This window comes from Podarcis gaigeae (genome assembly GCF_964106915.1).
Source record: "Podarcis gaigeae genome assembly, chromosome: 4".
NCBI classification, from domain to species: Eukaryota; Metazoa; Chordata; class Lepidosauria; order Squamata; family Lacertidae; genus Podarcis; species Podarcis gaigeae.
Genome location: NC_139677.1, coordinates 48,779,535 through 48,806,625, shown reverse-complemented (window position 1 = coordinate 48,806,625; position 27,091 = coordinate 48,779,535). Strand labels below are relative to the sequence as shown.

General features: G+C 41.2%; 3 protein-coding genes across 13 annotated transcripts in view; 2 read left to right on the top strand and 1 right to left on the bottom strand.

Annotated features, from left to right (window-relative positions):
* Positions 1–21,586, top strand: part of LOC310842510 (uncharacterized protein) — a 148,205-nt gene extending 126,619 nt beyond the window's left edge. For 5 of the 10 annotated variants that reach the window (XR_014563117.1, XR_014563118.1, XR_014563119.1 and 2 more), the window contains 6 exons: positions 787–955; positions 2,602–4,315; positions 13,729–13,828; positions 15,772–15,883; positions 19,351–19,399; positions 21,271–21,586. Coding sequence is in view for 1 of the 10 variants with exons in the window: in XM_083734635.1 (XP_083590761.1) it covers positions 2,602–2,641; positions 3,077–3,271 (235 nt within the window). In the remaining 9 variants the exon portion in view is untranslated. Of the gene's footprint in view, positions 1–786; positions 956–1,160; positions 1,213–2,601; positions 4,316–13,728; positions 13,829–15,771; positions 15,884–19,350; positions 19,400–21,270 lie in introns of those variants that run through there. The other 5 variants (XR_014563125.1, XR_014563122.1, XM_083734635.1 and 2 more) reach the window with 5 other exon arrangements.
* Positions 1,889–22,981, bottom strand: OTC (ornithine transcarbamylase). The gene is made up of 10 exons (XM_083734518.1): positions 22,627–22,981; positions 21,241–21,388; positions 19,281–19,362; positions 16,624–16,711; positions 15,365–15,518; positions 11,995–12,117; positions 9,805–9,858; positions 9,571–9,720; positions 4,224–4,361; positions 1,889–2,736 (listed from the first exon to the last, which is right to left on the bottom strand). Exons 1-10 carry the CDS (start codon positions 22,701–22,703, stop codon positions 2,677–2,679), a joined length of 1,074 nt encoding a protein of 357 aa, XP_083590644.1. The 5' UTR covers positions 22,704–22,981; the 3' UTR covers positions 1,889–2,676.
* Positions 22,982–24,799: 1,818 nt separating this feature from the next.
* RPGR (retinitis pigmentosa GTPase regulator) overlaps positions 24,800–27,091 on the top strand; it is a 35,401-nt gene continuing 33,109 nt past the window's right edge. For both annotated transcript variants that reach the window (XM_083734246.1, XM_083734247.1), the window contains exons 1-2: positions 24,800–24,956; positions 26,652–26,777. In XM_083734246.1, the coding sequence (XP_083590372.1) occupies positions 24,815–24,956; positions 26,652–26,777 (268 nt within the window). In that variant the 5' untranslated portion in view covers positions 24,800–24,814. The remainder of the gene's footprint in view (positions 24,957–26,651; positions 26,778–27,091) is intronic.

Here is a 27,091-nt window from a genome sequence, read left to right as displayed (position 1 = left end):
CCTAGAGCGATAAAGTACAAAAGAGGACAGGGCTCCTCTGGTCATGCGCCTGCTTAAATTCCCTGCTCTAAACAGCTATGAAAGGGGCTAGTGCCTTATCCTTGTCTGCTTCTGTCCACTGACATTCTTAGGAAGAGATGCATTCCTACCCAACTCTCTTCTCTGCAGTCTATTTATTTGCCAGAAGTCCCAGCTGCCTCCCAGTGAGCATCCATGTTTGGAAAGGTGACATACTGGGAGTTGCTGAATAGCTGTTGGGTTTGGCCATGGTAAGCAGTCTGGACTGAAGTGAGACGGGAACCAGGAGCCCAGAATGCTGAGTAGTTAAGGTCAGAGGACAAAATGAGAAAGCAAGACCAGAGAACATTCCAGGAGTCAGGTTCAAACAGCAGTCGGAATCAGAGGGTAAACCAAAGGTAGGTCCAGAGAACATGCCAGGAGTTGAGATTGTAGAGTAATCAGTAGGAGAGGACAACAGCGTAAGCAGCATTGCAATAAAAGAGCAAAGAATCAGGACTAAAGCATGTACAGGACCCCAAAGGCAAACCGAAATGCAGTAAGACTTTTCACTGTCTTCCAGTGAGACAGGAAGGAGCTAAATGGTCCGTCTGGGTGGACGGAGCTACAATTATCTTTCCTGAGAGGATGCCATTGTATAGCACTCCATAGAGGGCAAAATTCTTCACACCATCATTACTCCTTGGTGGGTGGCCACCAGGTATCTCTGCATGTTTGCAGACATGACTGTAGGGCCTTCTTTATTAAATAAATTGCTCTCTTTTTCAGTACTCCACACATGGGGATAAGAATATAGGCCTGCTGTGAGAATTACTGATAAAATGAATGTGAAGTGCTTTGAGCATTCAGGAAAAGAGGTTTGGCTATTATAATTAAAAATACTCAACAAAGGATCATCACAGATATACTGAAAGAAATATAAGGAAAATAATGAGGGGTATTTTTAAAAGTTTCACATCCACCATACTTTTATTTTCGTTTCTCTGAGCACTAACCTTTGGGAATTATTTTTCTATCAAAAATACTATTTTTATCTTATTGCGTCTTCATTGCTCATCTGTATTCATCTTTGGTTTATTCTATGTAATGAATTCATGACAAGCCTCCAAGGCACAATAATACTGTGCACATCTCCCACAGCTTCCATTCAGGGCTCACCAATTGCTTTGCTAACTTCAAATTAGGCTCACTAAAGTGAGGACAAAAACAATTATCTCAATTTTTTATTGATGGGGAAGCGGCTTTGACATGAGTAAGTGACTCACTGACTTGGCAGTGAGCAGATACTATAAGTAAGTAAGTAAGTAAGTAAGTAAGTAAGTAAGTAAGTAGGCCATTGGTTAAGTTGAGGTGCTCCACCAGGACAGCAAGGATGAGTTTAACCTGCAAAACTTAAGTTAACTGTGAAGCTTAGTTGCTGCTGGTTTTATGGACTTGGAAATCCCATTCTCCACTTGATATTGATGATTGATTAACAGAATTTCTAGAACTGGCATCCCGACAGCAAGTGACATATGTCACAAATTTATCGGCAGGTGGCGATACCTTTCTGGAGAGCTTTCTTTACAACAGTAGACTCCAAACAGCAGCTGTGATTTAGTACTCTGGTTCCTTGCTCAATTGATGTAGGAAAAAAGGACTTTCCACTACCTTCTTCTTGCTTCCCTTTCATCTTCATCTGTCGTTCTTTATCTTTCTACTTATCCACTTGAAAAGAGCAAATGTTCTTTTCAGTAATTCCAGAGCCATAAGGACTGTAGCAAGAAGGACATTATTTATTATTTGAAGCTTCTGTACTTCCTGAAAGCTTTGTATCACCCAACAAGAAGATAGATTTGATTTGAAACTTTTGGATTAACTTGGTTATTCCTTTTCTATTTCATTTTTATTATCATTTATTGTTTTATATCATAAAAAGTCTTAATAAATCTAGAGACATTAATAAAGTAATGAGGCAGAACCTTGCTAATAAGGAGGCAGTGCAGGATGTCTGCAAAGAACATTCTTTCTGATTACATTTTAGGAAAGCAAAACTATAGAAAACTGTATAAGATAAATATATGTCTATGAACACACTAAATATACTAACTACATCCAAAATCACACAAAAATTAATATACCACCATCACTACTGTCAGTTATCATATATTTGCAGTTCATTCCTGAGAAGTAAATCCCTCTGAACTTAAGTGTGAGCTACTAAGTGAGCATTGGTCTGCAGCCTTAATATCAGAATCTAAAAGGTATATTTCAATTGTGTCATTCAGAAACACACCTACCCACCCTCCGATCAGCAGGCAAATATGACAGCTTTCGAGAAAACTGCAGCAGTTTTCACAGTACACAGCTCCAGGACACATTTATGAGATCAATTCTACTATTGCCTGCCTTTCTGACTCATCCATTTTTTAAACTGTAATCATTTTAGGGGGCTAATCAATATGTAGGATGGGGAAGAAAAAAGCTGCTAGATAATGAAATGCAGCTGCAGTGTTTAAGAGACAGAACAGATGCAGAATGAAAGTATGACTGAAACTCCCATTTCTGTTAATTAATTATCATTGCTTTGATCTTGTTTTTTAGAGAGAAAGAGAGACTTCATGGACCAGAATGGTGCATGCTGGTAAGGAATCTTTTCTCTTGGCAGAAATCCAAGGATCAAAATGTAGGCTTCAGCAGCTGTGGTGAGTAATCTGTCAGCAGGGACACCATGACAGCCTAGAAGAGAGAATTAATAAATATATGAAATAACCAGCCACACTGGGAAATGGTGCTGCATACATATTGTTAATTTACAACAGTGCAGGAAAATGCAAAGTTTTAATAAAAAAGGTCACATTGATCTTGCTGTTTATTAATTTATACTAGGGGTGGTGAACCTCAGGCCAGGACCCTGAATGCAGTTCCATGGGCCTTTGGGACGCTCACTAGGCTCAATAGCTGAGGGAGTTGAATATGTTTAGCCAGCAGAAGACTAAGAAGTGATATGATAGCTATCTTCAAATATCTGGGCTGTCACATCGATGATGGGGCAAACTTGTTTTCTGCTGCTCCAGAGGGTAGGACTCAAACCGATGGATTCAAATTGCAAGAAAAGATATTCCTACTAAACATCAGGAAGAACTTTCTGGCAGTAAGAGCTGTTCAACAGTGGAACAGACTCCCTCGTACACTCTCTCTGTTTGGAGTTTTTAAAACAGGTTGCATCTGTCAAGGATTCTTTAGCTGCGATTCCTGCGTTGTAGGGCGATGAGCTCCCTTACAACTCCACAACTCTATACTGTGATATCCCTCTCCAAACCACACCCCTCAGTGACTCTGCCCTGCACTCTCCCTGAGTGTTTTGGCCTGGCTGGAATGAAATGTGGCAATACCTCTTGCATGCCTTGATGAATGATGAAAACATACATGCATCTGTACATGTGGGTCGGTGTGTCTAGAAACCTCTGGCTTCTGTGTAGCTGGAATGTAGCCTATGTTCCAAACCTAAGAGTTGCCCCCATTACTCTTCCCACATTTGCCTCTGGCCTCACCCACCATTTGGCAAGCAGTCTCGGGAAGGTTCCCTACTCCTGGTTTACACCACGGGTGTAGATCAAAATCAGATGGCTTTGGTGGTGTTCCTCTAACAGGTACAAAGACCGTTGAGATCAACAGTGGGCCCCTCAACAGTCTCTAGACCTTGCCAGGTGCCTGACCCACCCGCTACTAGAATTGGCAAATTAAACACATGAGTGAGAATTATGCTTGTCTTTTAGGATGGCCCAGTCCTTTGAACTGCTGTGCTAGCAAGCATTTAACGTCATAGGACAGAGTGCAAGAACTGTAGTGCAGTGTCACTGTCTGCCATTATTATACCAGCATGTTGATGAGCCACCGCTGCCCAGTGCAGCCCAGTCAGTGAAAGACTAGCAAGCCAGTGAAAGACCTGACCAAGTGGCTCAGATATGAGTGGTGTAACTGGGATGGTAACCAGCAGGACTAGAGAGATCTTATATACCATCCTGAAAAGCCTTTTAGTCAGTACTACTGAGTCGGCTAAATCAGCACAGACCTAGAATTTCATATATATAGGCAAGTGGACATCAGGGCAGTTGTAAATGTCAGGTGGATAACAGATTGGGGTTATTTCCCCTGCAGCACACAGAATGCCTTCTTTATGCCATGAGATTTTTGACGTCTATTGGATCAGAGTGCCCATATACCATAACTATCCATTTCCTGTTTTCAGCCTCTTGGAAAACCAGCGACTGTGGAGAATAAAACACTTCATCATCAACTTCTTCTGGCTTTCTGGGTAAGCAGTGTAAAAATGTCCAATCAGCAGCAGCCACTTTTGCAGTCTAAAGATGGATGGAGATGGAGAGAGAGAGATTTGAAACTGAACGCCAAAACATGCTAACAGATGACCACACACAAAGTTGAAAAGTTGAAATCATGCATGTATCCCTTAAAATTACTCTTTCTCAAAAGCCCTGATTTTGGCAGCATTGTGCGGGTCATGCTAGGGTCTAACAAGCTGAAAGAATTGCGTGAGTATTCTACTTCTGGTTTCTTTGTCCTCTCTCTACGGTTTATGGTAATTGCTCTCTTGCTCACTGCTGTGTGAGCCATGAGCCGCCTCTTTTTAAGCTGTGTGCTTTCCTCTTTGCAGTCTGATTAGGTACCAAGGAGTATTTATCCCCTTTGCTTTCTCTGTGTACCCACGTTTCATTTTCTTTAAATGCCAAAAAATTACACAAAACATTAAAAATAATAGAAGCACTGAGTATACATAAACCTTCTTATGCAATTTATGCACACTGACGTACATCATTAGTGGTGGGCTAGGAAAACAGCCAGATATGTTTATGTAATTCTTTTTTCCTAGGCTCAATACATATATTACTGTGGCAACACACTATTAAAAAATAACCAAACAAAACGTGTTTCAGCTTTATACCTTATATCTTATAAATGTATTAGATCACAGAGCATCACATCATTACTTCCCACGCGTGCCCCTCCCCCATCCATCAGGCATTGGAAGGAATTGTGTGAGGAAAATATGAATCCCTGTGACCCATGTGTCTGGAGTAAATAATAAAAGAATCAGCTGGATGTACAGATTCAAAATGTGGTGCTAAACTCACTCTCCAGCAGGAGAGAGCCCTCAGTAGCAGATTTTAAATCCACAACAGTCAAGCAGCTGCATAGCATTAGGAATATAGGTTATTAGACCTTTTTATCCTGTTTAGTCTGCTTGCAAACAGTGCTTCTCTCTTTCTATTCATTTTTCAATGAACAGACCACACACTGCTGAGTAAAGTTAAAATACTTATAAAGTGTCCCAAAGTTCAGATTCATGCATTTATTCAAGCAGCAGCAAGGAAAATATAGGCAGAAGACTCTTGGGTCGAAAATACAGTGGTACCTCAGGTTACATACGCTTCAGTTTACATACGCTTCAGGTTACAGACTCTGCTAACCCAGAAATAGTACTTCAGGTTAAGAACTTTGCTTCAGGATGAGAATAGAAATCATGCTCCGGCGGCGTGGCAGCAGCGGAAGGCCCCATAGCTAAAGTGGTGCTTCAGGTTAAGAACAGTTTCAGGTTAAGTACAGACCTCCGGAACAAATTAAGAACTTAACCCGAGGTACCACTGCATAGAAAGATAGTTTCAAATACATGCTCTAAGCTTGGAGTTTGCTTAGGCACGTCTTCCTTGGTTAGTGTGGAGAGAGAGGGAACAGGAAAAGAAGACTTCACTCCCTCCTTTATCAGAGAAGAGGAGGTATGACCTAAATGAATCTAGGGCACAGCTCTATGATCACAACCCATTTATGCACTAACTAGCACTAATTTTTCACAGGAATTACATGACTAGGGCAGTTCCACATGGTCTAGCCATCCATTATTTAGCCAATATTTAAGCATTATACTGAAGCATGTTTTGTGGCATATGCCATGCTTCTACAGTAAGTTATTAAAATTTCTGTGAGCATTTAGAGCTGATATTATTATATATGAATACTACCCTAAATACTGGATCATCACTTTGCAGCCTGAACAAATGTTTCATTTACTAGTAACTTAGCAATTGACAGAGCACGTCATTCTTCTCTTAATCCTTTATACAACAAGCATTTTCATATGCAATGTGTTACACCTTCCATTTCATTAAGAATTAAGGTACTTAGGAATACGTGCAGAACTAGGACTTCTGTACCACACTTAGTAAAGGTGCTGCAGCAGCAACAAAAGCAGGAGCAGCAACAGGAGAGGAGCAAAGCAAGCACTGCATTTGCTGTGTGCACTGCCACACTGCTAATTCATGCTAAGCCATAATTTATTTTTAGCTACGGTTTAACATTACATGCGGTCCTGCTTAATGTATTGGGGACATGGACATCATAACATACATGCATTTGCTTAGGTAAAAGTCCATGGGTTTTACTACCTGGCATGCTCCCTGTACCCTACACATGTACCTGTGTACGTGCAGAGCAATTAGGAAAATCACATGTGAAAAGCATGCAAAGCTACCCTTAAAATTTTCAATAATATAAACTTGACTTTATTGAGGTCCTTTACCAGCAATTGAAACCCTCTTCATACATCTTGCCACAATTATAACTATTTTTTCCAATCTACTTCGAGTTACATAATGCATTTTATATTACACTCTGCCATCCACATTGTGCATTTTCAGACAAATTGTGGCAGGCATTGAAAACAAAATATGTTGCTTAAAAAGGCAACCTACGTCAAGAGTATATTCTGTTTCCAACAGTCCAGTGCTGTTGCGTAAAACTCATGGATGACCTACGAAATGGTAAATCAGCCTTTGATTTAAACACAAAATGTGTGTGTCATAATAATGTGGCTCTCTTCAGCAGAGCTGCCAGAGTGGTCCTGATTCTGGTGCCCTGAATGTGCATCTAGGCATTCCATTCACCTCACTTCCTTTCTGCTGCCTATTCTTCTCTCTGCCACCTCTCAGGTGAGCAACTGGTTGGTCAGCACTTCCCTTAAGAGCCAGCAGCTGGGACCTATAACTCATTCAATCAATGGTAGGCTTGTCAGTTGGAGTTGCTCAAAATATATCACAGTGTAATCAAGAGGTTCATCTTTGGCTTCAGAAATTTTTTTACAGTGGATCACTGGTACATTCTGCACTGCTGCTATGCATGCTGCTATAATGTTTTTGTAAGGGTAATAATTGCCTCTTAAATCATGCCTTTAAAAAAACCACAATCTAAAGCATGCCTTAAAAGTCCAAATGTATTCCTTTATATCAATAACTCATTATATATTAATCTAATACCTGAACAAAGCTTCATAGCACTATGAGCAATTTTGAACACTACCATTCTGGGAAATAGGGTTGAAATATGGCAGTTTAATGTACAGATATTAATAAAGAGAATGGCTTTTCATGTAACCATTTTAAATATTTTATTAGATTACATTTTCTATTTTTAAGTTGCTTTATAAGAAATATTTCAGCCACATACCTTTTTGTATTTCATATATATATATATATATATATATATATATATATATATATATATATGTGTGTGTGTGTGTGTGAGAGAGAGAGAGAGAGAGAGAGAGAGAGAGAGAGAGAGAGACCCTCCCATGCTTCCTGGTCTTTTTTTTTTTAAAGAAACATTAGCATAACACAGTCAGAAAATTATTTTAAAGATTTTATCTCTTACTAAAGATGTTTAAGTAACAAAGGGATTTTAGAGAGAAACAGTATCACTGCAGATCACCAAAGATAACAAATCACACCTCAGTACGAAGAACCCCAAACCTGTACTAAAAACCCAATACATCATCAAAAGTAGAATGGGATGAGGTAGGAGAGAAGTAATACTGACTTCATATTATTATTTATTATTATTATTATTATTATTATTATTATTATTATTATTATTAAGTGGCTCCCACCTCTATTCAAAATGCTGGATTCTCTTCACCATATTCCTTTTGCCCCTTTCATAATATAAGCCCATGCCTCCCTCTGGACGATTCCATCCATTATTCATCCATTTATTTATTGCTCTCTGATAAAAGAGATGGAGAAATTCCCCTGATAGGGTCTTATTCCTGATAAATGTGTATTTCCCTGAACAGCAGAATCAAACAGTTTTTAATATAGAGGATATCGGAAGAAGAGAAATTCAGTGGGCTCAAGAAGGAAACATCCTTCTGGAACAATGATGCTGCTTGCTGGGTAGTTAAAGCAATGAGACCACAGCCACATAAAAATAATTCCACATCCTAATTTATATGTATAAAATAAACCACACACCTAGGCCCCTGCCTAACAATGCCCCTGCTTCTCAGAAGCTGATCTGTGCACATTGTAATCAATGTAGCACTGAACTAATGGTGTGTGCAATAGATAGCTCACAATAAATATGGAGTACCAATTGCTTATGGAGTACTGCTTAAGTATGTGAGTGCATTGATCCTGAAGAAATATATCCATTCTGTTCCGTGACTGTTGCTCATCCACTGTTATCTCCAGTGAGCAATTTATGTGTATTCATCCATGCAGGCACTATAGCAGGGGTCAGCAACCTTTTCAGCCATGGTCCGGTCCACCGTCCCTCAGACCATGTGGTGGGCTGGACTATATTTGGGTAGCGGGGGGGGGGGGGGGGGTTTGAACGAATTCCTATGCCCCACAAATAACCCAGAGATGCATTTTAAATAAAAGGACATATTCTACTCATGTAAAAACACGCTGATTCCCAGACTATCCATGGGCCGGATTGAGAAGGCGATTGGACCGCATTTGGCCCACGGGCCTTAGGTTGCCTACCCCTGCACTATAGCATCCAGATACAGAGATGTGACTTCTACATTTCCCAGGGCCTAAACACACATTAGTATTACTTGAACCAAAAACAAGATTAAAACCAAGCACAGAGAAGGTGTGTGATTTGGGGAGGGGAGACTTCACCCTTGTATTTCATGCTGCAACCCTGAAAAAGTTGAACCCCCTTACAGTAAGTACCAACAGTAGAATAAAAACTATGGGCTAATGGGAAGGTGCTTTTTTGCTTTTTGTAGACTGTTGCTATTTGCCACACAGGGTTGTGCGATTTATTTTTTTCACGGTCATAGTAGAGAGCAGAAGAGTCAAGGCCCCCTTCCCCGCATGTTGTGGTCTTAACTAGGATCAGGGCCTCCTGTTTTTGGTTCTAATATTTATATATAAATACACACACACACACACACACACACACACACAAATACACTGGTTATGTTTACTTCATCTCTCAGATCACTATTTCAGGAAGGTAGGGAAGTTCCTTATGCAGCATTCAGCCTGATATTCTTGTGGCACTCTATTAAGGTTAACAGTTGCTTCAGAGCAGCTGTAGTCATTATTATAATAATCAAAAATATGTACTCTGTAGATATTTCAACAAACATGTACCACAAATCTCCAGTGTTAGGTAATGCAAACATATATGAGGCCTAAAATGTTTTTAAAGTTTTCTTCTGGAATCTACGAAACCATAGAAATCTGGTGGGAAATCTTTGCATTTTACCTTCATTGTGATCTGATAACCCTGGAAAGCCCTCAGTCTCTCTTCTTTTTCTGCCTCTTGCCCCATGCTTATCCACGTGTCTGTGATCAAAACGTTGGCTCCTTTGGCAGCTTCAGTGGGGACACTGGTGAGAAACAGCTTGGTGCGGTGCTAACATGAATAAATCAGAGGAAATGCACTAAGTTCACGTGAAGCGCAGTAGAAAAAAAACATTTTACAGTCACATCCTCGTACCTTTATGGACTCCTGTTCCGCTATTTTGATGACCATGGGATCTGGCTCAAAACCCTGTGAAAACAGATTACAGTGTTACAATGTACAGTTACATATGCTTGGGTTACATATGCTTCAGGTTACATACACTTCAGGTTACAGACTCCGCTAACCCAGAAATAGTGCTTCAGGTTAAGAACTTTGCTTCAGGATAAGAACAGAAATCGTGCTCCGGCGGCGCAGCAGCAGCAAGAGGCCCCATTAGCTAAAGTGGTGCTTCAGGTTAAGAACAGTTTCAGGTTAAGAACGGACCTCCGGAACGAATTAAGTACTTAACCCGAGGTACCACTGTATTCCATTCTTGCTACAAATAGAGAACATTAAACACATTCCCAGTTTTTATAGAAATAGACAGTAGCATGGGTACTCTTAACTATATCATTCACAATACCTGAACTGGCAGTGTGCCTAGAGTTGGTTGGAGAGTTTCTGGATTAGATTTCCAAGCTATGGACAACTGGCTCCTGGACTTTAAAAAGCATCTAGATGGTAATTGCATAAATAGAACCACATTGGAGCCAAAATGAGATATGATACCAGCAAATGTGTGTGTGGGTATTGGGTCGATGCCAATTCCCTGTAAAGCAGCAACACCATATATGGTAGGGTGGAGCTGCCCTCCTGACACCAGCATCACTGCTATTTACCTGGATGGAATGGGGACGAGGTGGATGGGAGGGTGCACTGTCAGGAGAACTGAATTGCAGCAGAGGTCCCACCAGTGTCACTACCTGCTCCCAACCCTGCTGTCAGTCCACCACATACACATAAAGCATAAGGACAAGGAAAAGTTTCTTACCGTCCTTTTTTATTTCAATATTACAGAGACAGGCTATAGAACCCAGCCTCTTAGATAATGGCGTTGTCCCAAGTGACTCTCCACCCCCTGTCTCTCCCACATCCTCATTTGCCACTTCTATGGATGTTGCTACATGCCCTCTGTCTTTGAGCTCTTTGCTCTCCTACTTTTAAGGCTCACCGGGTTCTTGGAGATGGGGACTCTGGAATGCTTTCTAAAGATAACGTGTCAGTCGGCTGCTGTTTCAGTCCTGCCTCCTCCTCTCCCATTATTTCCCAACATTTCTCCTCATCTGCCTCTGAGCTGTGACCTCCCTCAAACCACTGTTGTAAATTCATACTATCTTTGGCTTCCTCCTCCCTGGAAGGGTCAGGATGGGGAGGCAGTCTCCACCACTCCTCCTCTGCCCGGTCCCTGACAGCATCCTTCATTGATGGACTATCTCTGACCATTGGCCGTGCTGCTGGGGTTGATAGATTCCAACATCTGGAGAGTACTAATGTGGGGAAGCTCTTGGTAAATGTCAGCCAGCACAGAGGCTCTTCAAGAAGAGCAAGAATCAAAAGATGTGTCAGATCTCCTAACCACCCAAATTACTTAAATCTACTGTGCCCAGCTAGCAGTCCGGATTACTCAATTTTGTCCTGGTCTTCGTAAAGTAACCTATTACACTGAGCACAGATTTTTTTTAAAAAAAAGTTCAGGGACTGTTTGTGAGATTAAACTCTGCCTCTTCTGGGGCTGGATCTTCTGAATCTAATTCATGGGGACTAGCTCATTGTTCTTCTAGTGAAATGGCGACTTCAGCTTCTGTCTTCAGTCTAATCTTTAACCCTCTCATTCCTGAACTCTGAATCTTGAGGCCATTTCCTTGTAGCTAAGCATTTTCCTTCAGAGTGATAATGGGCTAGTTTTGTTAACAGTTTTATACCATTAAACTCCGGATAAAGTGCACTCATTATCAATGGACATGTATTTAGATTTTTTAAAATTAGCTTCCAAAGCAAAGTCAATTTGCCTTTGCACTCTTGTATATAGATTTTGTGAGGCTAAACCCCCTAATAAAATCACAAATGCTTTTCTTTTTCAAAGCTGACAACCAACTTTATTGGCCCTGTTCAGAGCCACCCTGAAACCATGCTGCTTTAAACAAAATGTGAAAACTATGGAAAAACAGTATTTCAGCTTTAGAGCAGCAATCGCTAAACTTGGAGGGTCACAGATGTTGTTGGACTCCAATTCCCATCAGCCCCAACCAGCATGGGCAATGGTCAGGGATGATGGGAGGTGCAGTCCATGTTCTTTGCCTTAGAACATTTGACTTTCTCTCTCCCCAACTAAGATTTTCTTACCTTTGGAGTAGCAACATGCAGATTCATCCCAAATCTAGCAGCACTAAGCATAATGGAGTTTAGGACATTATTTCCATCACCTATCCAACTTAGGGTCAATCCATTCAAAGATCCATAGTGTTCCTACCAAAAACAAAACAAAACAAAACAAAACAAAACAAAACAAAACAAAACAAAGCCACAGTTATTTACAGTGCTTGTCAGTTTTGAAGTGCAACTTATATCATACCATGTAGTCTGGGATCTGGCAACAAGGATGTTCCCTTTGAACAAATTGCCATTGCCCATATTCTTTCTTTGTCATAAACATTACAGGATATTAACATTATTCTGTCAATCAATACACTCTTATTATCCCAGTCAAGGTTAAGCAAATTGCTTAAGGGCCTATACACTAATGGACAATATCCTGCCTTATTTTCTATGAGCTGGAGCCATTCATTATACTTGTTCCATACAAGAGCATATGCTTCTCTAGCACATGTTGTTGTTGTTGTTTAGTCGTTTAGTCGTGTCCGACTCTTCGTGACCCCATGGACCAGAGAACGCCAGGCACCTCTGTCCTCCACTGCCTCCCGCAGTTTGGTCAAACTCATGCTGGTAACCTCGAAAACACTATCCAACCATCTCGTCCTCTGCCGTCCCCTTCTCCTTGTGCCCTCCATCTTTCCCAACATCAGGGTCTTCTCCAGGGAGTCTTCTCTTCTCATGAGGTGGCCAAAGTACTGGAGCCTCAGCTTCAGGATCTGTCCTTCCAGTGAGCACTCAGGGTTGATTTCCTTCAGAATGGAGAGGTTTGATCTTCTTGCAGTCCATGGGACTCTCAAGAGTCTCCTCCAGCACCATAATTCAAAATAATTCTCTAGCACATAAGTATGCATATACTTCTCTAGCACACAGGGAAATATATAGCTATCTGTGTATTTCACATGCCTGTGATCACAGAACTCTAGCACTGCATTTATATTAGATGGAGAATTTGCCACAATGTGGGTAACTTTCATTCATTCATTATTTTAGAATGCATGCATCCTGCTTTCTTCTTATAAACATGTAGATAATGTGAAAATAATACTTTGAAAGTGATACCTCAAAAAAACCAATGAAGCCTGAGCAGACTTCCAACAATCAAGGGTTGGTCTTCCATGCTGCTAATAATTCCTTGTCCCTGCTTATGAAGCAGGAAGCAGGAAAGACTATGCAAAATAAATCAATTCATGAATATTTGTTTTAATTTGCATAATATGACTTTTCTTGGCGCAGATTTGAATGTCATTGTTGCTTATGATGATGAAGCATGGGGTAGAATAGCCCTAACCAAAGCCAATAATAACTTGTTATCCAAACAATCAGATATTTATTCTTTATTAATATCTCTAATCTCTGTGGAGATAGCCAGCATAGTTCATCAGATGACAAGAGTCAAGTATTAGAACCGTCTGTCATGCTCGATGTCCTGAACCACAAAAGCCAAGACAGAGAGAGAGAAATGTGGATAATAGCACTGTTCTCTCTAAACAGGTAGCCTAGAAGGGAACTGGCAGGATGCTAACAGCTAGTACAGCTGGCAGGCAGTGAACTAATACATAAGAACCATGAGTCACTTGCAATTACTGAAAAGCTGTCAATTCTTGGTGATGAAATGCCTTCCAAAGGTTATCAGACAAAATGAACAGCTGGAAATGATTTATTCACCCTGCATTCTAATGCAGCCAGCATTTCTCTTTTTGTTAGGACCTGATTTGAGGTGTTGCATCTTTCTACAGCAGCTCACAAAGCCTGGCTGGACGCCACCTTCATGGAGTATGCAGAGACCCTGCTCTTCTATAACTGGGTAATTCTTCCCACCTTGAATGATACTTTTAATAGAAATAAGTCATCACCAAGTGTGAATTTATGGAAAGAGCCATTTTTGCACCCAGCACGGTTCCCACAGCATTTTAAGCCTCCTGCATGAATACTTTTCAGATTCCTCCATGTGCAATCAAAGAACACCCACTCAGAGCTTAACTTGTGTGATTCATCTAGCCAAAAGAAGAGATGCCACACTTTGTACAGCTAATCTTTTTGCCATAAGTATGCTGGTGTTTCCCACAGCAAAGACAGGTTGTATCCTTAAACACCTGTGTCCTGGATACCCAGGTACATGTACATGAATGAATCTTTGGAACAAGAGTAGCCAACATACTACATCAAAATCCCATCAACCTCAGCCAGCATGGCCCTGCTCAGGGTTGATGGAACTGCAGTCCAATAACATGAGGAGGACACCATGTTGCCCACACCAGGCTTAATGGAAGGCTGCTTATGTGTCGTTTACACTTTACACAATTGTACACAAAACACCAAAGTGAGGGAGGTACCAATATCAAACACAAATTGCCACCTAAGATGCAGAGTTGTTCACAGTCAAAAAGGTTGAATTGGTGAGGTTAAAATGTCACTATTTATGTGAACATCATTGTGAAGGAAAGATGCCCTGGAAATCTGATCACATTTAGTTAGGTGCTTTACAGAATGACTGCAATTTAGAAGTTCAGGCCCATGTAAATCACGACTGGGGGAACCTGTGGCCTTCCAGATGTTGTCAGACTCCAACTCCCATCAGCCCTAGCCAGCATGGCCATTTGTCTGGGGTTATGGGAGTTGTGGTCCAATAACCTCTAGGGGGTCAGAGCTTTCCCCCACCCCTGATGTATCACTTCAGAGAGAATTTTCAAAGACCACTGTCATAAAAGATTGAATAGCTAGCTCCCCCAAACTGGATCTGAACCATATCATGGACGACTGTGTTGCTCCCCTGGAGTTGCACCAGGAACACTGATGAAGGAATTTCATGAGGTGAAGAAACTGTGGGCCAAATGACAGTTGGCTTGAAGATGTAATGCAAGTTGCTACTTGAACTGGTTTTACCACCAAAACCCTTGGCATTTCCTTAATCCTTGCCTTGACACACAGACAATATTAGAGGTAGAGGGGCATTGGATAGGGACCAGGATGCCTGATTTCTAAACAGCTGGATGAGTGGACAGACACTAACAAGGTCCTACGGAAAATAATTTAATATACTTAGCATTTATGCAGTGCATTTAAAAGCAGGATAAATATTCCTTACCACAGTTGTGTAAGGTGGCTCAGTATTAATAACCCCATACTACAGTTGGGGGTGATTGAGCCTGGAAACAGCAGCCTGCCCAAGTCCATCCAATGAAGAAAGAATTGAACAGCTCACAACTCACACTCACAGAGCCAGACCTTGATATTTTTGCAGCCTTCCACATCTCAACTATTTAGGATTTAGGTCTGAACTTTTAGAGAAGCTGAGTTGGCTAAAAGCTTTGCAGTTAAGCAGGGAACAGGAGAGTATTACCTGGAGTGTAAGGTAATCAGCTAAAATCTGGAGGGGATGGTCAGAATCAGACAGTCCATTTATCACTGGGATTGTGGCGTGTTGTGCCAGCACCTCCAGATCAACGTGTTTATACACTCGTGCCAGGATTGCATCTGTCATGGTTGACAACACCCTTCAGAAAGCAAAATAAATGTAAAGCCCACTCAATTTTTCATAGAAAATTAGTACTTTAATAATGGTTAATCTGCCTGAATAATTTTAAGTGCTTGCACAGCATGGTTAAATACAGATGGTTTAAAATGTAGACTGCTAACCACTGAAAATATTTTTTTTTAAATAAGGCAGTGAAAAGAGAGAGAATTAGAAGACAGCAATATCAAAGAACTGTTTAATGTAAATAAAGTTTGTGATTTTCTTGTTTCCAGCCAAGCAATACTTAGGCATGGACAATTTATGCTATAAACTACAGAACTAGTTTTTCTCCTGATTTCATTCTGAGGAATCTTCTGAGAAGATTCTGTGTACAAACAAAACACGGTGAGTACTTTCACCATAGACTCACAACCCAAATTGTGTTTACCAGGATTGTCTGCTCTGAGGGTGAGAGGCCCCAATAAGCCTGCATGCCACAGTACAAATGACAAGAAAATGGTGAATTCCAGCTAGTCTGGAAGGCCAAGACCCCATCCTGCAACTTCAACAACTTCTTATGCCTCTTTCTAGGAAGGCTGGACCACCAAGGCCTGTTTTTGAATTGCAAGGATTCTGTTTCCATCTGAAAAGGCCTTTATAAGAATACAACATCAATAATTTGGTGCCTGAGTTCGCCTGTTTTCTCCTCCTTCTTCCTTCTGTGTCTTTATCTTTTTAGACCTAAACCTGAGGGCAAAGGTTGTGTTGCTTTTATCGATTTAAAAGCCACTCTGGGAACCTCTCTGGCTGAAGAGCAGGGTGTGAATACATAGGATGCATAGTAAAATCTTCATGCATCCTAAGTTTTGAAAGTTGCTGAATTCAAGCAATTTTAGTGCTTTTGTAAGGCTGCAATCCCGGACATTACCGGGATTTCAAAGGCAAAATTGACGCCCAGGGGGAATTTCCGAAAGGTGACACTTTGTCTTGTATCAAGCCAATCATGTTTTTTTGGCTAAACAACTTTGCTCCCCCCCCGCAAAAAAAGCGCAACAATTTTGGACATTCCTAAAAACAATAGAAATATGGCTGTCACCATCTAAATATAGAAAGGAAATAACAGTCACACAAGGTGTCGTACAAACCGTGCTGTGTCAGTGATACTTTCATTAATGCCCAGGTGAATATCTTGTGTTGTGAGGAAACAGGGATGGCCACCAAGGACAGCAAATCCTAAAATAAATACAATGATTAAGACATTTGCCTTTGTCATTTCAAAGTATTATGGCAAGTCATACTACCAGTACATGTCTTCTCCCTTAGAAGTGCAGACATGGGGATAATTTGACTTGATGTCTTTTCCCACTATCATAAAGCTGCAAGAGCCCTCCCCATCCCGATGCCAAATCTATGTGTGAACCAAATGCAGGAGAAAATAGCATTCAGAATTTCATTAGTACCAAAGTATATTTCAAGTTTTTATTTTTAAAAGAGAAGTTTATATAATATTTATGAGTCTTTAAAAATGTTATGTTTTCAAAGACCTGAATGCCATGTTCGTATCATGGATGCATTTGAATAATCTTAGCTCTGAACTATCAGCTTTTAGCAAGGCCTGCTCCACTAGCCTGGCTAAAAGACTAGCTACCATTTGCTTCCTCCACTGTTTCCAATCAAGGTGGTCGTAACAAAAGCAATTATGTAACTAAGAATTAGTACCCAAGTTTGTTTTCCTCCCTCTGCTCCCTCTGTTTTTCCTTTTGTGTCGGATCTTATAGAGACTGTAAACTTGTGGTCAAGGAATGCCTCTTTCTATAACCTCTGTATATGCCAGAACAATGTACAAGTTACATGTGTTGAAGATCTCACAGAGAGATACGCACAATCTTTTCTCTATTGATGCTGTTTGTAATACCCAAACCTGTTATTTTTTACTGATTGTCTTCTACACAAGCATCTCAAGACAATGTACAATCAGAACATCAAAAACAGTTAAAAACACAAAAAGCAGATATATTCTGAAACCTAAAAAAACCAAAATTATATTTAGAAAATCTTACAAAACCACACATCTGTCAACATATCTTCTGGGAACGTGCTCATAATATTTTCTGGGATGAAGCATTATTTTTAGTCATAAGAAAGGTATAAAAGTATAATCTTGCCAGCTTTTAAACCTGTCTTGGGGTCATATACTAGGAAAATTTGTATCCTTACCAGTAGATGGCACCACAACCATTGTCCTAAGCCAGTGGTGTCCAAACTTTTTTCAAAGAGGGCCAGATTTGATGAAGTGAACATTGCTCCCCACAGAAATTGTTGGGTTTAACTTACATTTACACTTAGGTGTTGAGGAGACAGAAGTTCAGCCTTCATGGCATTTAACCATGGCTCAGCATCCTCTGAGGTTAAACTTTGGACCTCTTGGAAGCTTGAAGGTTCCCAAACCTTCTCTGAGTTACTAACAACAGCTGTATCTGCTTTGACTGTTTTAACAAACTCTTCAGCATACCTTTTGGGTGGTTTACCCTTTGTGGCTCTTTCAGATCCGCGTACTATACAGTGGTACCTTGGGTTAAGAACTTAATTCGTTCTGGAGGTCTGTTCTTAACCTGAAACTATTCTTAACTGAGGTACCACTTTAGCTAATGGGGCCTCCCACTGCCGCCACGCAGCCACCGCATGATTTCTGTTCTTAACCCTAGGTACTATTTCTGGGTTAGTGGAGTCTGTAACCCGAGGTACCACTGTACACAGGTCTTCCATACTAGGCTTCTCCTCTTTAGGAGACTGGTGGCCTGCGTGGGCAGGCCAGGTCTTCCTGTTATATACTTGCTGGGATTGACAAGGCATCTGACCCTCACCTGAATCTCATAGCTCTCCTGACGAGTGCTTTGGACTGTCCACCAGATACCAGGCTCTCTGCTATTCAAATTAGGCCCCAGTGTTTTAATTACAATCCCCTTCTCGATTAAGTACCGTATTTTTCGCTCTATAGGACGCAACTTTTCCCCTCTCACCGCCGGTCCTGGACCTGTTTTGGGTCTACCCAAGGAGTGATTCAGCCGGGGACTCCCTAATGGCACGGGGGCTTGCCAAGCCCCCTGCACAGAGGGGAGAGCTCGTGACGAGCCGCAAAAAGGAAATGCCTTTGGTGGCCAGGTGTTCGGGGGCCGCAAGAGATTTTTTTTCAAAATTGCCTGACGGGCTGTTTGAAAGCAGCCCGGGGGCTGCAAGTGGCCCCCTGGACTTTGGACATGTCTGAATGTTTTGCAGAATGAAATGTTTATTAAAGTCCCCAAAGAGATAACATTCTGTATACCCAGTGCTTTTTACTGGGGGTACACAGGGGTACGCATACCCCTAAACATTTTGTGAATCTTTGTACTTTTGTCCATTTACTATATTGATATTTCCCGATTTGAACTATAAAATGGTGATATTCTTGAGTCAAAATGAGAGTACCCCCTAAACATTTTTTTAGAAAGAAAAAAAAGCACTGTGCATACCCAAACAGTTCTGGCAATTATGCAATGTTAAGTATTGTTGGCATAATGCTGGTTGTGTTGTGCCCATTACTTTCTGTTATAAATTCCATTATGACTTGATTTTAATGGTCAACTAGATGGCTCAACTACTAATGGCTAAGTAACAACTTTTAAGGAATTTCCAAACTTCAATTTCATTTTTCTTTTGTTTTTTCTTCTTACTTTGAATAATGTTATTTCATCATATGCAGGTAAATAATATACAGTTAATACAGAAGGCTATATTTACTGTCAAATTCTTGGCTTGTTTTCACCTGTCTCTGTAGATAATCTAGTCCTTGTACTTCTTTTCTCAAAAATCATAGCTAATGATTTTCCTTGCAGCAAAGGCAAATCCTGAAAAACAGGAAGGAAAAGAACTTGTGACACACTGGTAAGAACAATAAAAATTTTTGAACTTTCTGCTTTACACCTGAAAGTAATTTCAAACACTATACCACATGCAGATGGGTGTGAGGTCCATTTAGTATATACAGGACAGAATTAGGCTCCATCTCAGTTGTTTGCTTTGTCTACAGTCCTAACCCTATTTGCCTGAGAGTATGGTAAGTCCAGTTTAATTCAGTAGGACTTCTGAATAGAATAACACTTTAGGTCCTGGGAACGGCTTCTTCCTAATGGTGAATGTTGCTTAAAGGTAAAGGGACCCCTGACCATTAGGTCCAGTCGTGACCGACTCTGGGGTTGTGGCACTCATCTCGCTTTATTGGCCGAGGGAGCCGGCGTACAGCTTCCGAGTCATGTGGCCAGCATGACTAAGCTGCTTCTGGTGAAACCAGAGCAGCGCATGGAAACGCTGTTTACCTTCCCACCGAAGCGGTACCTATTTATCTACTTGCACTTTGACGTGCTTTCGAACTGCTAGGTTGGCAGGAGCAGGGACCGAGCAACGGGAGCTCACTCCGTCGCGGGGATTCAAACCACCGACCTTCTGATCAGCAAGTCCTAGGCTTTGTGGTTTAACCCACAGCGCCACCGTGTCCCTTAATGTTACTTAGAATGGCCTAATTACAAAACAGTTGGAGGAGCTGGCCAAATCCTAGAAGTTCTTGCCAAGCTGAAATAAAAACATGTGTAACTATTCAATATCTGATAAGAATGCAGGTTTGAATTTTGAAAGTATTTAATATTTCACTTTTGTATCTTACTTTAAGGGCTCCATTAGAAAAATGAAATCTTAATACTTGTTTCAGTCTAAGGCAATTATCCTGTCAATTTGTCACATTCAGGACTTCTGTGCCTTGGAGGTGACCTAGTTACTAGTTTCTTTACTCCCTCTAGTGCTGCTCTGCATGTAGAATTCTACTGAAGCTTTACACACCCTGTCCCCGCCAATATGCTGAGAGCTGACCTGGCATGTAAACTGCATATGTGCATTCACATTCACACACACACACACGACACAGACTCAATTGCCCCTTCCCCAACTGGGAATGCTGGTGTGTGTGTGTGTGTGTGTGTCAGAGGGGGGCGGGATATAAATGTGATTCCCCTACCCCAGATAATTGTGAGGTAGGAGAATATGCCCAAATATATTTTTCGTCATCATACATTTCAGTTCTGGTTAGATTTATATTTCTAGAATATGGTAAGCTCTCTTTTTCTTTATTTTTAACACTGAAAGCCTAAACAATTTCTAAACACAACCCTTCTAAACCTTGTGGGTGGAGGGTGGGAATCTTCATTTCACTTTGAAGATCACATGGACTACTTTCCCCAAGGGTAAGCAAACTAAGGCCTAGGAGCCTGATCCTGCCCAATCACCTTCTATATCCGGCCTGCGGATGGTCCAGGAATCAGAGTGTTTTTACATTAGTAGAATGTGTGCTTTTATTTAAAATGCATCTCTGTGTTATTTGTGGGGCATAGGAATTTGTTCATCCCCCCCCAAAAAAACCCCATAGTCCGGCCCCCCACAAGGTCTGAGGGACAGTGGACTGGCCCCCTGCTGAAAAAGTTTGCTGACCCCTGACTTTTCTTGTCCTCTTCTTCCCACCAGCAAGGATTCAAATCCCAAACAAGGCAGCACCCACATTTGTGTTTTAAAACACAGCTAGGTGGTTCTTTTTAAAATCCGGATCAAAGCTGAATTCAGGGAAAACACGTAAAAGAAACAAGACGGCAGATACATGATAGCTATGGATTGTGGCTAAGGTCATGTGTACAACTAAAAAGACATGAGGGTAAGAGAATTCAAATGCAAATGTTACATACCTCTCCTTTACATTTGATTCTTTCCTTCAGATCTGCTGCTACCCACAACAAATATTTGATGTCTTCAGCTGAATAATTTTGCAGTGTCAGAAGGTCCCGGCCTTTCAGCTGGGTGGGAGTTTTAGTAGGTTGTGGCCCATGCCTGTATCTCCAAGGGAAATGACAAAAGAAGTTTAACTACCTCATAATTCAGAATTTTGTATTCTGAAATAACCACTGTCAAGTTGTGGTCCCAGGTTATTGGCTCAAAGGCACAATGCTCTACAAATGCATGGCACCAGGATACAAATGCACTGTTGAGAGTAAATAATCAAGAAAAATAAAAGAATTTGTTGTTCTTCAGTATTATATATGCATATTGCTACTATGGAAACGTGTGAAGAATTACACTTGGGGAAACCATTGCTGATGTGTGCATGGGGTAGGGGGAGATTCTGCCTCTGTTTGCACTATGTGGCACTGTCACTACCTTTACCATGAGTGGCTGGGGAATCTCAGGCAGATGGGCGGGGAATAAATAATAAATGGTGTTGTGTTTATATATTAATAATGGGACTGTAAGTCATTTGAAAATTATTGTTCCCTTCATTTATATACTTCCATTAAAATTACCAAAATAATAATAATAATTTCCCGGTGTTCTACAATGCACATTCCAATAATAAACAAAAAAAGATCAGTATGCTCACAACATTTGCTTTCATACACCCACATCCACACACCCCAGTAGTCACACAATATCCATTGGTTTTTCCATATCTGCAATAGTTAAGGCTTTGAACAATGCCATTCAGATACTGTGTTCATATCAGGAGCCTTCCTAGTTAACATTTTTGCTGCTGCAAACAACTATTCTGTAAGTATTTAACAAAACAAGTGAAAACAACAAAAGACATTTAACAAAATAGTGAATGATTCCAGTTTATTCTTTATAAAGTTATAGTGCCATCAGGGCAGGACTTTGAAACAGAAGTCCAGAGCCCCACTCAGCAGGATGTGCAAAAAATATTTCTAAGTGTACCCACTCCCATCCTGCCGAAAAGAGGCCTTCACATGATCATAACTATTCCAGAGAGAGTTGGAGCTATTGATAAATAATAGAATACAATTCTATTGGGTTTGAAATAAGCATGCAAATTTATTTCAAGTATATGAAATTGTCAGACAACATCTGCAAACAAAAAACAGTGATGGTAATTGCTCTGACATATCAATTTTCCTATATAATTTCTTTGCTTTAGTTTCTTGGTTTATGAATGAATGCTGCTAAGCAACAGAGGAAGATATGATTTGCCCATCTCAGCAATCTTGTAGTTGCTAAAAACTGGAGTAGATAGCCCAGGATGTTCCACCAGCTCTGTTGTTGTGTGGCATTTAAACACTTACCGAATACATTGCACCAGATGCTTGCTGATCTTGCTTGCATTCCCAACATTGAACAGGGACCGAACATTAAACAGCATATTTACCAAATGCTAAGATATAGTTATAGTCACCTTATTAAACTTAGATGAAATAGTGAATGCATTCAGTGAAAGAGCAAAGGTAAAACTATCACGAGACAGTGCTATCTCTAGCAGTTGTGAGATCTGCTCAGGGATTCACGGTATGTAATCTTATGCAAATACTATGGGTAAGTGTCATTAGTTAGGAGAGTTGCGAAACCCATGGGTTTTGTCCTTAAACACACAGCAAAATCTACAGCTCAGTTGAGGCATTTACTAGGCTGCCAAAGGTCTCCTCATGGTGTAGCAAGGCCACTCCCTCCTCTCAATACCAGGGGTCAGCAACCTCTTTCAGCCATGGCCCAGCCCACCATCCCTCAGACCTTGTGGTAGGCCGGACTATATTTTTGGGGGGAAAATGAATGAATTCCTATGCCCCACAAATAACCCAGAGATGCATTTTAAATAAAAGGACACATTCTACTCATGTAAAAAAAAGCTGATTCCCGGACTGTCTGTGTAGCACCCTGCTTGTGGTTAACGCTTAGCTGGAATGAAATATTCAACGCAGCAATAGAGAAATCAAAATAATAATTTATTTGTCAGACAAATAAATGATAGGCACAGTGGTATATGGTTACCAAAGCTCTGCCCTCCAACCCTGATGGCCAGCACTTATATTTCCTCAACCCAGCCCCCTTGCTCCTCCTTTGGCTGCCCCTGTCCAATCAGCCTGGTTGAAATTCCTATTGGCTGTTTGCTAGAACCAATCATAAAAGATACACAAATTTCCTATTACCTTTTATGGGAGCAAAGAGCTATATTTCCTTCTATCCATAAATGGCAGACAAGTAGCCATATATCTTACATTTGCCTCGACAAGGCACCTTAATTACCAGATCACCTTTTGCCCCTGTTGCCCCTGCATTCCAAAACAAATGGCTAAAACAAATGGCTCGTGGTATTAAGTTCTATCTAAACAGAGATCTTACTATTTACCAACTCTTAATTAGTGTTTTTGCAGCTTGATTGTATTCTGTAATATGTAGGGTCAGTGTAACCTTTGCTCCCAGCCTGTATTTCCCTTTTAAAACTTTGAGAAACCTGTCTCCTGCTACTGCTATAAATCAGGGGGGCCCTTGTCCAGGAGGATAAACAACTGCCAAAGTACTTAGCCAGCTGCTTTTCTGCCTGGCATGAAACATACAAACATTTGCAAATATATCTTTAAAATACAGGCCTTGATCAGATGCCTCATCTGTGGACTGGATTGAGAAGGTGATTGGGCCACATCTGGCCCACGGGCCTTAGGTTGCCTACCCCTGCTTAATACAGACACCAAGTCTTACAGGTGTGATGGACTTGCTCCACACAGACCCATAGCCTTACAGAAACCCAATTCCTGCAGTCTTCTTTCCTCTCTCCTATTTATGGGGCATTTATTATTATTTTTATTTATAAATTAGGCATTTATTTACTTTTTAGATTTTTATTTATATGGAAAAACTATACATCAAAAAGAAAGCAAATTGAGGAACTATTCCATGTTTTTAAAAGGCTGACATTCAATAGGTGCAGCTTCTTTCATAGCTAAAGATAGATATATTTAGCCTGGGGGTAGGACTAGAGGACCCTCGGGATCCCTTCCAACTCTATGAATCTGTGAGTCTTCGATTTCCAACAGTTGGCCAAAGAAAGCCAATGTTACACATTGCTTCGGACTAAGGAGACTTTGCCCAATTCCTGCTAAACCTTGAAACTCGCCGGGTGACCCTGGGCCATTCACTCCTGGGAGTTCCTGCACCTCTTTTTCTAGGGGGGGGGGGGAAAGCGCTGGTTTTGAGAATAACATTGGCACAGCGAACAATGATCTAACGGAAGGTATAAATGTGTAATAAATGAAATGCCCTTGGAAAGTTTCCAAGTGGGAATGTCCCCTGTTCTCGGTGCCCACCATTTTGCAATGCTCATGGAGGAGTCTTGCTAATTGCTAATTGAACTATTCAAGCGCTAACTTTCGTAAAAGCAATATTTTGAGGAGGGTTTTTTGTTTCTTTGTTGTTGTTTTTAAAAGAAAACCTCTATGGTACTTGGGGGATGACGCTCTACCCCGGCTTGCAGGCGACTCTATGGTCGCTGCTCTAGCGGTCTTCGTTGCTAGTGGCAGGCGGTTTGTTTACTTCCGGGATCCAGGCTGCTCGCGCTTCCTTCTGTCTCCTAGGCGCCTCCCCCTCGAGCCTGTCATGGGGGAGGCCGATGAGCAGGTGCCCGGTGAGTCCCCCCCTCGTCTCGGGAAGCTAGTTGGTTGGTGCCGGCGCCCCTCGCCTGCTTCTGTCGTCATATGCGGGCCCCGCGAGGCGAGCGCGCGGCAGGTTCCCCGCCGCCTCCCTGTTGTTTTTCTCTCCTCTCCCCCCACTTTGCTCTTTATTACCTCCGTATTGCACGGTAGAAGCAGGGAGAAGCGGGCAATTTGCTTCAGACCCAGGAGAGTTTGAACCCATTTCTAGCCCGTGCTTGCTCAGAAGTAAGTCCCATTTACTTCTTGGGGGGACTTATTTCCAAGTAAGTAAAACGCCCTCAGTGTTTTCAGCCCCGTTATGCAGAGTGGCACATTGTATTTCAGGGCGTTATTTTTAGGCCACATGTTTCATTCCAGATGAGTGAGGAAAATGGTTAAAAGGTCAGATATGGGGCCTGTCACACACTTCTTCATGTAGTGTACAGTGGCACCTTGGGTTACATACGCTTCAGGTTACATACACTTCAGGTTACAGACTCCACTAACCCAGAAATAGTGCTTCAGGTTAAGAACTTTGCTTCAGGATAAGAACAGAAATTGTGCTCCGGCGGCAGCAGGAGGTCCCATTAGCTAAAGTGGTGCTTCAGGTTAAGAACAGTTTCAGGTTAAGTACGGACCTCTGGAACAAATTAAGGACTTAACCGAAGGTACCATTGTATACTCAAACTCGGAACTTGCTCCCACAGCAGGCAGTGTGACTTGGAAGGCTTTTTTAAAAAGAAAGAATTGGACACATTCAAGGAGGATATGTCTATTCATGGCTACTAGCCAGAACGACTAGGCTCTGTCAATACGCTTCTGAATACCAGTTACTGGAAACTGCAGGAGGGGAAAGAGCTCTTCTGCCTGGGTCCTGCCTGCCAGCTTCCCACAGGTTGGCCATGGTGAGAACAGGACACTGGACTAGATGGGCCATTGGCCTGATCCATCAAGCTCTTAAAATGTCCTTATTTGCAAAGACTTGTTGAATTAAAGTGTTAAAAATAACTGGTACCCACTTTTTTATTTTGGCCTCACCTGCTCCCAGGAAAACTTTTTAACAGAGCGATACTATTAATGCGCACCCAGAAGCAAATCTCATAAAAGTTCAGTAGGGTTTGCTCTGAGGTAACTGATTAGGATTGCGGTCTTTGTTTGTTTTCTTGCTACTTGTGTTTCCAATTTGAAATAAGGAATCCCACCTGTACCTAACAGCGCTGCTTGTCATATGACACTATCTGATAAAGTATTTGGACAATTTAATAAAATATTTGTCTCTATATTGAAGAACTTTGGACACCAACGGCAGAAAAATACACCCAAGGATTTTGGAATCTTAAAATACCTGAAGGGCTGTTGTGTGTTTTCCCCTGTTCCAGCTTGTAGGTTGCAACCAATTGGTTCAAATTACAAGAACATTTTAGATTAAACAGAAGAACTTGCTAACAGCATGAGCTGTTCAGAAGTGCAGTACAGCAGACTGCTTCTAACGGTGATACACTCTCCTTTTTTTGAGATTTCTAAGCAGAAGGTGAGTGTGCCATAGCAGTGAATTTCCTGCATCAGGACCAAGCTGAACTAGATTACTTTTGAGGTTTCTTCCAGATGCCATTCTTTCAGAAAGAATGCTGTTAGGAGTAAAGTATGAAACAGAATTCAATATTTACGCTATTTTTTTTCTTTTTTAGAATCAGGTGCTGTATTCACATTTGGAAAAAGCAAATTTGCTGATAATGTGCCTAGCAAGTTTTGGTTTAAAAATGACAAGCCTTTTCGCATATCATGCGGAGATGAACATACTTCTGTTGTAACAGGTTAGTGTTTAAGGTTTTTTAAAAATTGCTTTCTGTAGCAGCATTTCAGGAAAAACAAGTTAGCATTGTACTAGTATTTTCACAAATTCAAAATATTTTATTGTGAAGGTTCCTGTCCTGATCACACTGTGGTATCAGTCTGAACCCACTTATTTGAGAGTAAGACGTATTGTATCCAGTAGGATATACTTCGAAGAAAGCATGCATTGAATTGCGCTATGAAAGCCCAGTCCTGAGGCAGACTTGTATGTTATACAGAAGTAATGATGTTTGCAAGATGGTAACATGACCTTCCTGTGTTTGTGAAATGGAGA